The 18409-nt window shown below is 44.2% G+C and overlaps 1 protein-coding gene across 3 annotated transcripts in view; it reads right to left on the minus strand.

Annotated features, from left to right (window-relative positions):
• Window positions 1–419: 419 nt before the first annotated feature.
• fam91a1 (family with sequence similarity 91 member A1) overlaps window positions 420–18409 on the minus strand; it is a 29362-nt gene continuing 11372 nt past the window's right edge. Inside the window, exons 11-24 of one of the 3 annotated variants that reach the window (XM_042077139.1) lie at window positions 16400–16512; window positions 16001–16110; window positions 15251–15360; window positions 13594–13680; window positions 13046–13175; window positions 7606–7754; window positions 6957–7091; window positions 6257–6370; window positions 5524–5596; window positions 4558–4704; window positions 3354–3455; window positions 2713–2836; window positions 1474–1543; window positions 420–648 (exon numbers count right to left, since the gene is read on the minus strand). In XM_042077139.1, coding sequence (XP_041933073.1) covers window positions 463–648; window positions 1474–1543; window positions 2713–2836; window positions 3354–3455; window positions 4558–4704; window positions 5524–5596; window positions 6257–6370; window positions 6957–7091; window positions 7606–7754; window positions 13046–13175; window positions 13594–13680; window positions 15251–15360; window positions 16001–16110; window positions 16400–16512 — 1650 coding nt within the window. In that variant the 3' untranslated portion in view covers window positions 420–462. Of the gene's footprint in view, window positions 649–678; window positions 1222–1473; window positions 1544–2712; window positions 2837–3353; window positions 3456–4518; window positions 4705–5523; window positions 5597–6256; window positions 6371–6956; window positions 7092–7605; window positions 7755–13045; window positions 13176–13593; window positions 13681–15250; window positions 15361–16000; window positions 16111–16399; window positions 16513–18409 lie in introns of those variants that run through there. The other 2 variants (XM_042077138.1, XM_042077140.1) reach the window with 2 other exon arrangements.

The following is an 18409-nucleotide window of genomic DNA, read 5'->3' on the forward strand; positions in this document are numbered from 1 at the left end:
TATGTGTGTGTGTGCGTGTGTATGTGTGTATGTGTGTGTGTGTGCGTGTGTGTGTGTGTGCGTGTGTGCGCGCGCGCGTGAGCGTGTGTGTGTGTGAGCGTGTGTGTGTGTGTGAGCGTGTGTGTGTGTGTGAGCGTGAGCGTATGAGTGGCTGGTCTGAGCGACTCCGGCTCAGGAGGGGCTATGCACACCTCAGGTCCCTTCCTCAGAAATGCCTCCAGATATGACAGCAGCAGCATCGCCGGCGGCAACAGCAGCACCAATTGAAGGGTGGGCAAGAGGATGGAGCCGAACTAAAAACCCAACGTTGCCACGGCAACCTAGTCAAGACATGAAGTGATCGATAACCGACTGACCATGGGGGAGGTGGGTGTGTGGGGAGGGGCCTGGGGAGTGAGCAGGCGGGCTGGGGTGGGGTGGGGTGGGGTTGGGGTTGGGGCTGGGGTGGGGTGGGTGGAGTTTCTATGTGAGCACGTCCTTCTGTAGGGCGGAGATGTGCAGTGCGGGGGGCGCCCGGCCGCTCCACAGCTTCAGCTGGCCGTCCTTGAAGAGCAGGTTGAGGGCGGGCAGCGGCACCCCTGCCTCGGCCGGCGGCTGGCTCAGGGGACCCGTCACCCCGCTGTCCGGGTCTGCGGTCTGAGCCCCGTCCTGCGAGACCAGACAGAGGTGAGGTGTGACCGCCAACACGTCACAAAGTGATGTCAGGAGTCAACTGATCTCTCCAATGACCCCCTTGGGGATCAATAAAGTATCTATCTATCTATCTATCTATCTATCTATCTATCTATCTATCTATCTATCTGAGTGCACATTTGAGAGTAGTAATAAGACTGTAATGTCAAATGCACATATGTAATATGAAATATGTACTGGACATATTCTTGGTATAGAGTTCTGCTTTAACACCTTAGATAAGTGGTAACTACCCAACCCTTAGCATGCAGGCTTACTTCTATGGTTTTAGTTAAAGTCCTGAGGATTCTCATTAGAGTCCTAGAAGAACTTTTAAAGCCTAATGATCTGTTGCTGAGCCCTTTGAGGTATCAACTGTTCAATCTTTCAGCTTCAAATAGAAGCTTTACAAAGAGTGCTATGCAGGAAGCATATATAATTAATAAATGGAACTTATCTCGGTCAGAAGTGCATCGCTAATACATGCCAGGCAGAAGACCACAGAGGTCATTGTCAAAGGTCAAGTCTATTTCCTCTCTGCTATGGACCCTTTCAAGAGAGTTCCATTATCAGCATCATAGTTGGCCCCACAAGACTTCCTTTTTAACATTCCATATGTTATCTTAATGTAGAGGAAGTAGATTGGGGCCCAAATAGAACGTTCAAGCATTGTTTTTGTTTTTATTGTTGAAAGGGTCTATATAAGGTCACTAATAATCAATGATTTAGGAAAGATAAAGCATGTCTACTATGAGATCTGTCTGGTCTGATACTGGCACGGGGTCAGAAGAAGGTTCTCACCTGGAATGACTGGACGAAGCTTAACACTTTCAAAGACAGCTTACGGCTGGAATGTAGCAGCTCCTGTAGACTGTGGAAATAAGACATTATTAACAAATAATACAAATAATTCAATATATCAACAGTTGTTCATATACTGTAAATACTGATGAACATAGATTAATTATGAATGACTTGTTTGAAATTGCTGGACATAAAACATTAAATAACATAAAACTAACTACATATTAAAGCAACACCAAAGAACTTTCCCTCTGTCGCACGCACGCTATTTCTTTATCCAGCACCGGCTTTGCAAATAACAATGTCCACAGACAAGGTAGAATATTTTGCATGACTTATAAAAGTACGATGTATTGCGACATCAGATGCAAGTCAAATTTGTAGTTTCTTATGTCTCATTCTATTGAACTACAGATCCGCTACCCGATCTGGCAAACGTACATAATGCGGTTATAGCCGATAGAGGGCCGCGAAGCGAATGCAGAATTGCCGTTCACCCTGTTATGAGTTGATGAACCACGGAAACGATTTTGGAAACATTATTTTAAGGTACAAAAAACTCTTTGGTGTTGCTTTAACAAATAACAGAACACCCACTATTATGTGTTCTCATGATTACCATTCTAGTTTGCTTTAAGATTCTTAGACAAGCATCTCCATCAGACTATATCCAAGCACATTTATATAAAAGCTTCTACTAATAACATAGCTATAGTCATAGCATTGTAGCATTATGGGTACTATTTCATAGAATGACAATATGGACACAGCTATAAAAAAACTGCACAGCAAATTGGACAATTAATATGATGTTAATACTGCTGAGGTCAATCTCAGTGCTGTGTTGCACAGCCTGCTGAACTATCCCTATCCATGCAGCCTTTTCTCATATGTACACAAACATGCTAACAGATGACCTTTGTTATTGCGGCTATTAGTCTCCGATGGTCAAAAGACTGCCTGTATACTGAAACTTTGGCCAACTTGTCAGTGTATTGTAACATTTATCAATTTGATTTTACTGATTATAATATTATTATTGGCGGAGTTATAGTAGTAGTAGCAGTAGTAGTAGTAGTAGTAATGATAGTAGTAGTAGTAGTAGTAGTAGTAGTAGTAGTAGTAGTAGTAGTAGTTGTTGTTGTAGTACAGAAGTTGTAGTAGTGATAGTAGTAGTAGTAGTAGTGCCTTCCCCACAGAGACACCTGGATAATGTTGATGGGGAGGGTGTCTTACCTGTCCTTGCTGCAGAGTTTATGTGCAGCTATCTTCTGGCAGATGTTACCGTTGAGCTCCGAGCTGAAAAGTGGCATCCCAAAGCACAGTTCCAGAGGCACCCACTCATCCTCACATGATGATGCTGACAATGTGGCACACAAACAGGACATCAGCTTTCCATCTCAAATCATACCTCCACTAATCTTTTTAGTTTATAAAGTGGTAGCAAGAGTGTAGGACATGTCACTAACTTCTTCAATCGCAAAAAGAAGCACATCAAGACAATCATTCTGTCTGGTTCGTTTCTTGGTGTTTTATGCCCCCAACGTTGTCTTCAAGGCAGCGCTGCCTGGAAGGCACTAGGGTTAGCCATGGGTTAAAGGTGTGGTTCAGGATTTTGGACATAGGACCTCATGTGTGTGTGTGTGTGAAACGTGTTGAAAACGGTCTCCACTGATAAAGATCACACTTGCTAACTTGGAAATGAGGTCCTATGTCCAAAATCCTGAACCACCCCTTTAAGGTTAGGGTTGGGGTTATTAAGTGCCTTTAAGTCAGCGGTGGCAGCCCTGCCTGGAAGACGACTTTGGGGGCATAAAACACCATCGAGTGTCTGGTTCATGCTCAATGTCTCATGCTTGAGGAGACATTGTCCATACCTTCAACGCCTGGCTTCCTGTCTCCATTGTTGTCTTCAGTAACCAGCTCAAAGGACTCTGTGCTACCATTAGCATCAAAGCCACCACCCATCTCCAATTCTCCTGAGGGACACACACACACACAAAGTTAGAAATAGGCTCACATACAGATGCATACACACACACACCTCAGCAGAGACGTGGACCAATCTGCTAATGAACACTAACTGGATCAGCCTACCAATCAATGGTCTCTGAGAAGCCCAATTATGTGCGGTTATTAAATAAGAGGAACAAGAGGTGCTTCTATAAAAAGTTGGGCAGAAGGGCAGAGATCACTATCAGTTGCCCTCAGCGTAATCCAATAGGCTCCAGGGAAGGCTGATGACTAATGCTCACATATTTACTGGCTTTTTAAAAGGTTGTTTTGAAGTGGTCTTCTCTACACATTTGTTGATTGTTGTGTGAGAGGCAAATGTTTCATCATTAAGAAGAGAAACTCCACGACTGACTTTGAAGTAGAACTGAAGCTTTGATGGAGGGTGATCAAGCTGGACTGGTATACAACCTCACAAATGGACACTGAGAATCTGCTCCTGGTCTGCATGTTCACCCCCTGCATTCCTTCTCACAATCTCTCACATTGTTTTTTTCAGGGTTCCCACTCTAAGTCAGATGTAAAATTCCATGACTTTTCCCCTGACGGAAAACTTGAATTTCCATGACCTACTATAGAATAAACCATACAATATACCGACCAAAGATTTCAGAGTAGCCGCATAGCAACATTCAAGAATCTTTGACTTCAGATATACACCAATTCTGCATGGACATATTTGCATGAATGTATTTTGGCAAGTAAATTTTAAACTGCTACAGCAAAATTCCCTGATATGTCATGACTTTGCCCCACAAATGATAATATTCCATTTCTGGAATAGACTATCAAATTTCCATGATATTCCAGAAATTCCATGACCCGTGGGAACCCTGTTTTTAATCTTCAGTCTGACTGTGTCTCCATATTACTCCCTCTACCATATCTCAGCTTAGTGTGTGTCTCTCACCCCCTCCTGTGTCCGCCCTGTCTCTTCGCCCGTTTCAGTATTCATGTTTTTATTTCCATTCTATTATTGTCTCTTTGCCTCCATCTCACGTTCTGTCCATCCATCCCCCCCCCCTCTACCTCTGTCTGTCCCCATCTCGTCCCCTCTCCACCACACACCCCGTCCGTCGGAGACGTCGCTGTTCCTGCGGCGGTGCCGGTTGTTGTGGTTGAGCATGGTGACGTAGCCGCACTGGTGCTCCAGGTCCACGTGCTCGCGGAGGCTCTGCAGGGCTTTGTGCACCCCCATGTTGGAGTAGGAGAACTCTGCATGCAGACAGACAGGCAGGCAGACAGACGGTTATTTCAAACGCAGGAGGACGGCAGCAAGACGGCATGAGAGATTAAGAGACACTGAAGGAGAGTATCAGAGTTCAAGCAACAACCGGAGAAGCTGCTGTGACTAAAGACTCTTTCTCTCTTTGGCCTGCTAGCCCAGATTGGCCCAGATGAGTAAGAGCCAACTCATTGAACTCATTATGTACCTTCACATACACTGTAGGATGAGGGAGAAACATGGGGATTTCCTCTACCGGGTTTTACATTGAAGGTCCTGTCTCCAATGAATCAGATTAAAGGTGCCATCAGGGATTCTGGATGACATCTAGTCCGTTGATATTTGAACCAAACACCAACAAAACACCAGAGAGCAAACTCACCAATCCCCTCCCCAAACTCCCCTTCCATTTGATGAAGGTATTTTGTTATATTTGGGGGACAGGCTTGCTCCACTTTGTTTTTTTACTTATGGAATGAAGAGCTAGCAGAGTTATTTGCTGAGCATGACAAAAAACTGTTACGGGTTAGAAATAGCTTAGAATCGCTGATGGTACCTTTAATGAATCTGATTTGAACTTTATAGTAACTCACCAGTCATTGCAACTCTTGTTGTGAAGGAACAGCACAATGTCATTAAGAGTATGATAGTCTGTATATATGACAACAGTTGTCATAGCAAATACATGGGATGATCTCTGGGTGTGTACTGTACATGTTTACTAGTTATGTTGATATGTTTGTTTAGGGTGTATAATAGGAATAAATAAGGTATAATTAGGAATAAAATATGATAACCAGGTTACACACCTCCTTTGAGCTCCTCCTCATCAAAGGGGAAGGGGACGTGAACAGTCTCTCCATGGCCATGCATGCCATGACCCTATGAACACAGAGGTCACACAGATCAAAAGGAGGTCAGACAGGGGAAAGTCTTATTACACCAAAGGCAAGCTAGGAGCAAGTCACCATAGCAGAAAATTAAGCTGAGGATTTGCTGAATGTCTGAGGCCCAAATAATACAATCAACAAAGTATGTTTTGGTCTGTCTGGTCCAAACAAAGACAGACGAACCAAACAAAGTATGTTTGGTCTGTCTGCTTTTTACTGGAACAAAAACAGTCCTACTAAGACAATTAGCGAGATCTTACTTATGCTGTACAAGTACAAGTACTTACAAGCCACCAGCCAGCTATGCATTGTTGTTGTATCTCAGGTCATGCTGCGCAACGCTAAATAGGCTTGGTGACGTTTGCAGCTTTGCATCCTGCATCATGCTGTGTAATGCTAAATAAACTTTGTCGTTGATTTGCCACTGTGGGAAATCGCCCATATATAGCACAAGAAATGAAATTGCCGTGTATATCTGTGCTGTGAATTTGCTGCTGTATATACCTTGCTGTGAAATTATGAGTTGTGTATTTAGGGTATCAAAAGAGGTTATGTGTGGTAGTTTCATGGTAAACAGACAAGAAAATAGTCCTGAAACAACCGCTGCCTGTGGCAGAGGCAGTCTAAGGACTGTTCATGATGCTTTCCCAACCTGGATGAGAACGGCCGAGTGAGTGAGAGCATCGTTGAGCATCGTCAGCACATTAGAGGTCGGCACCACACCAGGGTCATGACCCCAGGAAGTAATTAGCAGCCGGTCATACACCTGAAAGTGCAAGAGAGCATGGCACAGATTGTAATCATGCGTTTCCATACTGAGGCACATATGCAAGGGATATGGAAGGGTCACAAGTCTTCTCTTCTGCTTCAAATGTTTTTGGTCATCACAAACACACGGGGAGTCACAAACTTATATTCTGTCCCTCTGTTATACACATACATACATACCAGGGTTCCCACTCTAAGTCAAATGTAAAATTCCATGACTTTTCCCTGACAAAAAATAAATTTCCATGACTTACTATGAATGGTATAAATATATCGACCAATGATTTTTAGAGCAGCCAGGTAGCGTTCAAGAATCTTTTACTATTATAGAACGGGAGATGAATGAATGGGCAGTGAATAAACAAAGCCGGGCTACTCAAGCAAGCAGCAAAGCTAATAACTAGATATACACCAATTCTGCATATCCTGGTATTTTGATGACTGATGAGCTTGCCCCAAAACTGATCAAATTCTGTGACTTTCCATGTCTGGAATAGACATTCCAAAATTCCATGATTTTCCAGAAATTCCATGACCCGTGGGAACCCTGTCATACACATTTTCATATCTGCATGTAGACAAACCTGAAAGATTTCTGGAAGTTTCCTGAGCCTGGAACCCTTTGACAGCAGTAGAGAGGGCGGACCCTGTCCAGTCACATGGTACAGATAGAGCTTGAACCAGATGGAGCTGACCTCGGGGATGGCAGGACCAATGTGCTGGATAAGAGAGACAGAGAGAGAGAGAGAGAGAGAGAGAGAGAGAGAGAGAGAGAGAGAGAGACAGACAGAGAGACAGAGAGACAGAGAGACAGAGAGACAGAGAGAGAGAGAGAGAGAGAGTGAGAGAGAGAGAGAGAGAGAGAGAGAGACAAATACAGAGGGAGGGAAGGGAAGCACGGAGAGGGTGAGAGTGAGAGAGAAGGAAAGAGGGCAGAAGAGAAGGAACCAACCATGACTCATACTCTCGCAAGATTCCATAGGTACACAACATCATGAGTCAATGCAGCTTAGATCAGAGGGGGGGGGGGGGGGGGGGGGTTACAGAGTCAAAAGAAACCTACTATATAAACCTGTGTGTGTGTGTGTGTGTGTGTGTGTGTGTGAGTGAGTGAGTGAGTGAGTGAGTGAGTGAGTGAGTGAGTGAGTGAGTGAGTGAGTGAGTGACTTGCCAGGTGCAGTTACAGAAGGTAGCCCAAAGGCGCCTTCTGCCTGTGATGATTTTAAGCGGTACCTGTGGTGTGCAGCTGCTGATTGGCCGGATCTCGTTGCTAAGTGGGGCCATGGAGACGAGCAGCCTGTAGTTCTTGTTGAGCACCCGGCTGCAGGTGGCCGGGTCCAAACCCAGCAAACTCTCACAGCGCAACAGGTCCAACGGCAGCCCTGAGACACAGACAGACAGACAGACAGAGAGAGAGAATATTGGTCACACACAAGTGTGTGAGTGTGTGTGTGTGTTAGTGTGTGTGTGTGTGTGTGTGTGTGTGTGTGTGTCGGTGTGGAGTGGATCTGGAGTGTTGATGTCCAGATTAAACGCCCACAGACTCCAGTCCAAGAAATGTGCCTGGCTCCGGGCGGAGGGCCAGTAATGAGGCTGACGGGGCTTGTAAAAACTTTATATAGATTTAGTCTTGATGGTTCACTAGCCCACAGATGTAACAGCCAGTGTGTGCACGTGCGTGTGTGTGGGTGTGTGTGTGTGTGTGCGTGTGTGTGCGTGTGTATATGTGTGGGGTGAGTGTGCCATCTTAGTAATATGTAAATGTGTGAGAAAGAGTCAATATGTGAGTGTGTGTGTAGTATAAGTAAGTGTGAGACAGCAATGTGAGAGTGTTAAAGATGAGCTTCTGCTCATTTCTGTGAATCACTACAACTGAAAATTTGAAGGTGATAAAAAAAATGAGTCAGTGTTTGTGTTTGTCTTCACTCTGAATAGATAAGAGCATTTCAGGCCAAAAACCAAAAAGATGGTCCTGTGGTTAAAATATGAGTAAGTGTACAGTATATGATTGTGTGTGTGTGTGTGTATGTGTGTGTATGTGTGTGTGTGTGTGTGTGTCTGTCTGTTTGAGACTGCTTCAATTTAATTTACCAACTGTCTCTAAAAATAAAGAAAGAAATGAATTGCGTGCTTGTACAAGTTCAGATGAAAGGTGCGTAGCAGGGAGGCAGTCTTGTACACATAAAATTATTTTGCAGGCAACCTTATCTAACCTCTTCCAGAAAACAAACCTATGTGTGCAAACCATGCATGCATATTTTATGTGTCTAGATATCAGTGATGCGTGGGTTGATCCATTACATTACATTACATTTGGCTGACGCATTTTTAGCCAAAGCGACTTACAACATGGTAAACAGTTTAAGTTTTAAAGCAATTCTCAACAATTTTAGGACAATTTAAAAAACATTAGAGTACAGTAAGATAATAAGTGCATCAGTGAGTGCTGTGAGTGCTGTTTTTAATAGTTACTTGTCAGTTTAAGACGGCTGGTGAGTGCTAGGATCAGCACTTGTTGTAAGTGTTGCTATGAGGAGATGTTCTCTAAAGAGCTGGGTCTTCAGGAGTTTTTTGAAAATGGAGAGGGATGTCCCTGCCCTTGTAGGAACTGGTAGTGGTAGCACCAACGAGGAACAACAGATGAGAGAAGTTTGGATTGGCCTGAGCGTACCGGTGGTAGAGCTAGACGTCGTTCGTCTGAAGAGCGCAGCGGTCTGGAGGTAGCGTATGTCTGTATGAGGGCATTCAAGTAGGTGGGAGCAGAACCAGAGACTACTTTGTAGGCAAACGTTAGAGCCTTGAATTTGATGCGGGCCGCCATAGGTAGCCAGTGTAGCTGGATGAGCAGCGGGGTAACATGTGCCCTTTTGGGTTGGTTGTAGACTAGGCGCGCCACCGCATTCTGGATCATCTGAAGTGGTTTCACTGCGCAGGCTGGGAGACCTGTCAGGAGGGCGTTGCAGTAGTCGAGTCGTGAGGTGACTATTGCCTGAACCAGAAGTTGGGTAGCATCTTGAGTCAAATAAGTCCTGATTTTCCGTATGTTGTAGAGTGCGAAACGGCATGACCGGGCGACTGAGGCAACATGATCTGAGAAGTTTAGTTGGTTGTCGAGAACAACTCCTAGATTTCTTGCAGTCCTGGTAGGTGAAACAGACAGGGAGTCAAATTTGATGTTGATGTCGTGGTGTATGGTAGGTTTAGCTGGGAGGACCAGCAGTTCAGTCTTTGAGAGGTTCAGCTGGAGGTGGTGTGCCTTCATCCAAGCAGCTATGTCTGAGAGGCAATCCGAGATCCGTGCTGAAACCAAGGGGTCATCAGGTGGAAAGGACAGATAGAGCTGTGTGTCGTCTGCATAGCAGTGGTATGAGAAGCCATGCGAACGGATAATCTGTCCCAAGGAGGTGGTGTAGATAGCAAAGAGAAGGGGGCCCAGCACTGAACCCTGGGGGACCCCTGTGGTGAGATGGTGAGGTGCAGATAGCTGACCAAGCCATGATACGTTAAACGAGCGTCCTGTGAGGTAGGATTCAAACCAGGAGAGAGCAGAACCGGAGATTCCCATGTTAGCGAGTATAGAGAGAAGGATGCGGTGATTAACCGTGTCAAAGGCAGCCGATAAGTCCAGCAGAATGAGTACTGATGACCGAGCGGTCGCCCTGGCTTCTTTTAAGGCTTCTGTTACAGACAGCAGAGCTGTTTCGGTAGAGTGGCCGCTTTTGAACCCAGACTGATTTGGATCCAGAAGGTTGTTCTGTGAAAGGAAGTCAGAGACCTGTTTGGAGACTGCTCGTTCAATGCCTTTGGATAGGAAAGGCAGGAGTGAGACAGGGCGGTAGTTCTCGACTTGAGTAGGGTTGAGAGAAGCTTTCTTAAGTAACGGTGTTACCCGGGCCATTTTGAACGCTGTTGGAAATGTGCCGGAGGTTAGTGAGGCATTGATCACATGTGTGATAGCTGGTGCGATGGTCAGGCTGATGGACTGAAGTAGGCTTGTAGGTATAGGGTCCAGCGAGCATGTGGTAGGACGGCTGCATGTCAGGAGTCTAGATACTTCACTCTCGGAGAGAGGCGTGAATGCTGAAAAAGATGTTCCAGCAGTCCCTAGAGGTTGTAGGAGTGCGGTATCTGAGTCAGATGCGTTGAGTGGGCATGTAGAGAATTGACTGCTGATTGCCGCCACTTTGTTTGTAAAGAATGAGGCGAGGGTATCTGCAATAAGGCTGGATGGAGGAGGAGGCAGCTGAGGGTTGAGTAGCGATTTGAAGGTTGAGAAATGTTTTCGAGTGTCTGTAGCGCTGTTGATTTTGTCATTGTAGAAAGCCGTCTTAGCAGCAGTGATGCTGGCTGAGAAGGAGGTCAGGAGTGTCTGGTAGTTTTTGAGGTCATCAGTTAGTTTGGATTTGTGCCATTTCCTCTCCACAATTTTCTCTCTGAGTTCGGTGCGCTGCGATCGGAGGGTATTATTTAGCCATGGATGAGAGTGTTTGGATGGAGCTGGCCTTGTGGTAAGAGGGCACAGCTCGTCTAGACACGAGCTCAGTGTGGAGCAGAGCGAGTCTGTGGCCTCATTAACCTCCAGAGAGGAGAAGGTGTTGAGTGGAGGTAGACCTGAGGCAACCACAGAGGAAAAGTGCGTTGGAGACAGGTTCCGGATGTTGCGGCGGAACGTGACCATCGGCTGAGGAGCCGGAGGCTGTTCTGTCAGGCTGACGTTGAACTAAATGAAGAAGTGGTCAGAAAGATGGAGAGGCGTCACCATGAGGGTGTCTGTGCTGCAGTTCCGAGTGAAGATCAAGTCAAGCTCTTTGCCAGCTTTGTGGGTCGGTGGGCTTTGAACCAGTTTGAGGTCAAAGGAGTGGATCAGGGCCAAAAAGTCCGCTGAGCCTGGGGTATCTAAGTGGATGTTCATATCGCCGAGAACAAGAAGCGGACAGTCATGCTCAGGGATGGAGGACAGCAGAGTGTCAAGTACGTCCATAAAGTCGCCTAGTTGGCCTGGGGGGCGGTAGATGACCAGCACGTAGAGTTTTGCTGGGGCGATCACTGTGATGGCATGGAATTCGAATGAGACATATTTGTTTGAAGGCAGTAGCGGGGTGAATTCGGGGTGATCCGAAATAAGTCATTTGCAGGCAGGTCAGAATGACCCGCCTTGCTTTTAGCTCTGTCTAAATAACTCTCTGGTTTTCTTATCCTTACTGGTCCTATTTCAGTTTTATCTTTTATTTTATTTGTTATTTATTTATTTTTTCTTGATTTTAGTATTAACTTATTTTGGACCCTTTGTGTATTTACTTGTCTATTTATTTATTCATTTATTCTATGTTTTATCTCTAGTTTTATAAGCATTGTAACATTTTTTTTCCTGGCTTGTGTCTTACTGTCTTACTGTCATCTTAACGCCTCTACTATACATCCCCCTTTTTAATTTCATTTTATTTGTCAATCTCCCATCTTTGCTTTTTAATTTCATTTTATTTGTCAATCTCCCATCTTTGCTTTTTTGTAAGATAGCCTCACCTGTGAAGAACTTTGGGCAACACTGTTGTTTTAAATGTGCTATAATATTATATTATATAATATTATATAATAAAGTGACTTGACTTGACTTGAAAATGAAAAAACAAAAAAATGAAAATGTAAAATATTCTAGTCAAATATCACCCGAAGGCATCAATCAAAGTAATAGGCCCTTACGACTCATCATTAGTTGACTCTGATCGCGAGAAGAGGCAGCGTGTGCTTCGAGCAACAGCTCTTCAGGATGAGTAATTGGAGAATGGAGATGGGAGACAGTGCAGAGAAAGTTGAGGACAGAAGAATTTGAAAATAATGTTTCTCGTGCTTTCTGTAATAAGCATGTTTCTTCTTCAGTAGCACTAGGACTTCATATCTTAATTCAAAGCTAATGACAGTCAGTCAACCTTTACGTAAAGAAATGGGCTAAACAAGTAGCCAAGTTAAAAGTAGCCTAAAAACAGGTCGGATCAAATTTAACAGAATGGGTTATGATTCAATGGTTGCCTATGTCTTTAGGCTTATTGAAGTTTATTTCAACTGTATATCAATTGATATCAACAATCTTATCAAAGGAACCACCCATAAATAGTAAAATAATGCTGGCACTACTGCATTATTTCCCAACCTATTTTCTAAACATACAACGTAGGTTAAACTGCCATACTGCCTTCCTTTACAAAAAATTTACTTCAGTTATGGGACAACTAGAATAGTTTGGTAACTCTGCGCAGTCACAGATTTCTGTTTGACATCCATTTGTGAGGCGAGGCATGTAACACATAGATTATAACATTGAAAGTAATCTGGCCAGTTGCTATTTTAGCTAAAATGATTGTTCATACCAAATTTGAAGAACGTGCCTTAATGCATTCTTGAGATATTGTGTTCACAAGGAAGAGACATACAGCACATGTGGGCAGAGTGACCTTGAACTTTGACCTCCAAAACCGAATCACTTTATCTTAGAGTCCAAGTAAACATTCCTACATAATTTGAAGTACGTGCCTCAAGTCATTCTGGACTTGGGACATACATGTGGTGACAATGACAATGAATTTTCACTTCTGACCTCTATATTGATATCTACCACACATCAATGGTAGATACAGGTATGTGTATAATGAATGTTGTCGTGTGCGCACGATTTTACCGATGTTGGGCACGTCAGGTCCCTGATCGCTGGTGAGCTCTTTGTTGTAGCGCAGAAAGAGAATGGTGTTCCTGAGGGTCAGAGCATGATCAAAGTATCGCTGGGCTTCCCCCTCTGCAGTGCTCTCAACCTGAACACACACACACACACACACATATAAGATTACACAGAGCACATAGCAAACAGACACATTCACAAATGAGATCCAATGACATTCATAAACATGCCAAAGCAAACACACACACACACACACACACACACACACACACCAGAGATAGACACAGTGTGTGCTAGTACTTCAAGGAAATGAGGTTGCGTGCATTTGTGTGTCAATGTGAGAAGCAGCTCACGTGCAAATATCCCTTCTGCCTTTATGAGTGCCCCCCCCCCCCCCCCCCCCACACACACACACACACACACAATCCACCCCCGTACCCTGCTCTCTCCCTCTCTCTGGACCTCATGCTTCTGAGCGCTCCAACAGCTCCACTCTGACTAGAGGGAATCTCCACCTCCTAAGGTGGCTGACTGCTGTGAGTGAGTCTCACCTTCTCCAGCTCCATCAGGAAACTGTCCAGGGTCTCGTCAGAGAGTTTGCCCACCTCAAACATGGTAACCGCATGGCTCTTCAGGTTCTGCACAAAGCACACAGAGAGACTACCGGTCACTGAAATAACAAACAGTACAGTGTGCACAAGAACAAGTTACTGTTAAAAACAGCACTCACCGACGCACTTATTCTTACTGTACTCTAATGTTTTCTTAAACTGTCCTAAAATTGTGAGAATTGTTCCAAAACTTACTGTTTACCATGTTGTTAGTCGCTTTGGTTAAAAAGCGTCAGCCAAATGTAATGTAATGTAACAACAATGACAGACTCTCCCTCATGTAAATATAAGCACACATATATATTCTCTCTCTCTCTCTCTCATACTTTAAAATATCTATCTATAAACTACAGGAACGTCTGTCTGTTTTTCTGATATTCGCATATCTCTCGAAACGTTCGTCCGATTGATTTCAAACTTGACGGGTGTCTTGCTACAGGCACGAGTAAGTGCAGTGCCAAGTTTGACGTGGTTTGGAAAAGAAATACGAAAGATATCGGTAAATCGGTAAAAGAAGGACACATTGGCTTTCGCCGCTCTATTGTAGCCACTCCCCTTCTCACACAGCACTGTAGGCTACGAGAGATGATGTTGTGACACAGTGGCTATTCAAAACGACGTAAACATGATGTGCAATAAACTGATACTTTGAATTACCCAGGCTACTTTGGACCGTCTTTAGACTTTGAATAAACAAACGACAATTCCGACTGCAAGGTCCCAAATTGAAGGATAATGGTGCCGAATTTAAGGATGTTTCAGAATGTCACACATGCAAAGCATAACCAGCTACAGGCAATAAGTGGCAGACAGAGTGTGATGTCACTTATTGGCTATCAGAGACTGTTTTTATGTCACATCGTTGCAAATTTCATATGATGATGCATCATTCCACAAAATGGTTTGTCTTCTCCATCATCAAGTTATTCAATAGGCTAAACATATAATCTTAACTCAAAGCTTTAGGCTTATGTCATTTTGACCAGCTACAGACAATATGTGGCAGACAGAGCGTGATGTCACTTATTAGCTATCAAAGACAGTTTTTGAGTCTCATCATTGCAAATTTCATATGATGATACATCATTCCACAAAATGGTTTGTCTTCTAGACCACCAGGTTATTCAATAGGCTAAACATATAGCCTTGACTGAAAACAGCTGTTAGGCTTGTCATTTTGATCTGTAAAAAAATGTCAAAAGCAGCCATGCTTAAATTCTGCTCACTGCATATTTATTACAATGTATTATAATATAATATTCAGTATTCATCATTGAATGCTTAGCTGGAATGATGTGTTTCTCAATCATCCTATTTTTAAAGCTGGCCTACCTGGGGGCATGTAATTGGGCTACATTTTCTACAGGAATAGCATGTTTAAACGGGCACTAGTATTTATAATAATAATATTGTTTTTTTACAGAAATATAAGAATGCTTACAAGTGCCAATAACTTTTGGGCCAGTTCATGGTACATTTAGACTAATCCTTGTTGGTCCTTGTTGCCTCTTTAATATTAAAACCAGTTTCTGATTTGCATCAGTGAATTGTTACACCCCTAACACACACACACACACACACACGCACACACACTCACCGGAGATAGGTTTCCCATCATAAGGAAGGCTGTGAGAGTGGAGTCAAACAGGAAGGCGATACGCTTAGTCGGAGCTGCTGGGATACTCAGACTGCTCACACTGGCCGTGTCTGGACATGGGGGGAAAGCACAGACATGGTGGAATATTAATAATGATACAAAGAGAGAACGAACACACACACACACACACACACACACACAAAATACTGTCACACAATACCATCCACATTAATATATCCACTAACTATTCATTCACTAGTTCGCCCGTCGGTATGATTGCTATGCTTAGAGTGTATAAGTGAAGCGCATGTTTGGCAAGGTAGCTGGCCGTGGTCCTGGAGTGCCTAAGCGGAGATCGCGATAGAGCGATGACCGCTTGCACACCCCTGTGTAAGGAGGATGAGTAACAGGGCAATCGGTGAAATGGAGGAGTAGGGGGAAGAGGGTGGATGATTTCGCGAACGCCAGAGCATGTGACGTGAGGAAAAGGAGGTCGGCTTAAATACCCTGGTGGCGGCAGTGGGGGAGTTAATTGCGGTCAATCATCCCTAAGGCTCCTCCCGAACTTTGTTTAGGAAACATCATTATATGTATGCATATACACTTACATCTACTAACACAAATACACACACAGTTTCCCCCTCATTTTAAATACATGAAAAATACAGATAAACAAATGTCCAATGAATCCAACTTTGGTTTATTCTAAGCAATATTCTACTTGCTCTTGGCCCTTGAAAGGTAGCGTACCCTGGTCCTCCAGACTGGTGGTGTCTGTGTCAGTGGCAGAGGAGCCTGCCTCCATCACTGGGCTACCACCCTCCCATGAGAGCAGCATCTTCTGAGGGTCCATGGTGCCCCTGTTACACACACACACACACACACACACACACACACACACACACACAGGCACACACAGGCACACACAGGCACACACAGAAATTGTAAGTAATTGTAACTACAAAACAAGCTATAAAGAAATACAGCCCCAACATCAAGAGTGTAATGCACTGACAAAGCCATAGATGTTTTGAGGTCTCACAACGCATTGTATAGTGCTAAGCAACATATTCACAGTGCCAGCGACCAGGGAGGCTTCAGGCTTAAAACAGGTCTACATGATGGAGACTGTAGTGGTGACAGGCGTACTTCAACCGGTTGACAGAGGGAGCGCTCTTCCAGGAGGGGTGAAGCTGTTCTGGGCTGATAACCTGGCCCTTCTTAAAGGCAAACCCCAGGCGACAGTACATGGATACGGCATTCTAGGAAAAGTTATGAGAGAAAAGAAGATGGTTTGTTAGATAACGGTGATGCTGCACCTCTTTAAACATCAGGTTTAGTGTTATTCAACTTCATTCAAAGTGGCTGAAAGAGTTTATAATGTGACCTCGAATGACACAGCTTCTCACAGTACACCTGCTGAAGCTCTCACCACTAAGAAAGCAATCAGACACTATTGACTTTTTCAAAACCAAAATCATAGGTTGGTTTGTTGGTTTGTTGCAATTTGTTATTCAAGGCACATACTGTACTGGCAGTCTTGAAAAGGCAAAGTGCCCTCTCAGTCCAAAATACAAAAGCTAATGACTAAAGATTTTAACTGTATGTGTTCTGCTTGAAGGTGCAGCACATATGGTCTCTTATCAACACAAAATGCATCAGGATTGTTTAATTACAATTATTCAATTAAATTCAATCATTTCACTAACGACTGAATGGCAATTAAACACAATAAACACCGGTTTACATTTTTCAAAAACAGCAAGTTCATAAAAACATCTGATGCAAAGAATCAAGATGTTAATTTCAGGAAATAGCTGTGAAAAAGAGGACACTGACGCACATCCATCTCATTCATTCTTTCAAAATCAAGGACTGTGTCTTCTCACTCATGAAAGGTGAGCAGTCAGCGGTCCCCAACCACCGAGCCGTGGGACATTCCTAACCGGGCCGTAGCCTACGACATGAGTTTAAAAAAAATGCATGCAAACTAAGTAAGGGATAATGTATTTTCCGCCGGTAATTATCATAAAATAAGTCCCGACAGTGAGAACAGAACCCCGACGCGCAGCGGATTCGCAATAATGTCACGTTTTTACATGACATAGGCCTATATGCAGTTGTTTGATTGCACGCATGTTTGCATTTTGCAAGGTCTATTTTCTTACGTCTGTCTGTCCTGCCTTCAATACTTTACATATTGCCTTCAGCGCTGCGCAGCCTCAGGTCAGCTCACTTCACTTGATCAGTTCTTGGCGAAAGGTAGTGTCACACAAAGTTAGCTAAACTGCTAGAATGAGCAACAAAAAACAAGCATCTTTAGCAGGTCACTGGCCAGAGTGTTCGAGAGCCACTGCAGAAATTTCTTACAGAAAAAAAGTCACCGTTAGCTGCACATTTTAGTGATGAGGACTGGGTGTCAAAACTCGCTTACCTGTGTGGGATATTCGGCATGGGTGGATTATGAACTTTCGGGCCCCTGGGCCCAGATGTATTAAGGGCCCCCCACTTATTGTCGTATATGTGGGAGGGGGGGGTTGGGGGTCCTCCCCCAGAATTTTTTTTAACTTGTTTGATGTGATTTCCTGTATTCTGGTGCATTTTGGGGATGGCCAATACTAAATTCAATCAGATTCATAGCCTACATCCTGATTTGTTGATATTGAGGCAATGATTCCCTGCAAAGGCTTGAGCTTTAGGGCCCCCTGACCCCTTGGGCCCCTGGGCCTGGGCCCGGTAGGCCCGTGCAGTAATCCATCCCTGATATTCGGGTTGCTTAATGACCTCAACCTGTCACTCCAGGGGAGAATGACGACTGTCTTTAAACTGGCAGATAAAGTCGCTGCATTTAAAGCCAAGCTTGATTTGTGGGGACGAATGGGGACGGGGTGTATTTGATATGTTCCAAACAGTATAGTGGGGGTTTTGGGAGAGACTGAGGCAGGGCCCTTTCTCTCGCAGCTGGTGCGCGATCACCTTGTTGCGCTTTCAAATGAGTTTGAGCGTTAGGCTACTTCCCATCCTCCAAAGATCCACGGCAAACCAATGAGTGGGTCCGCAACCCACTTCTCAATATCCCAAATAGTCCTAACTTGTCAGCGCAGGAGGAAGAACAGTTGATCGAAATTGCAAATGACGGTGGTCTTAAGAGTGTGTATA

The sequence above is a fragment of the Alosa sapidissima genome, chromosome 21 (genome assembly GCF_018492685.1).
Source record: "Alosa sapidissima isolate fAloSap1 chromosome 21, fAloSap1.pri, whole genome shotgun sequence".
In the NCBI taxonomy this organism is placed as follows: Eukaryota; Metazoa; Chordata; class Actinopteri; order Clupeiformes; family Clupeidae; genus Alosa; species Alosa sapidissima.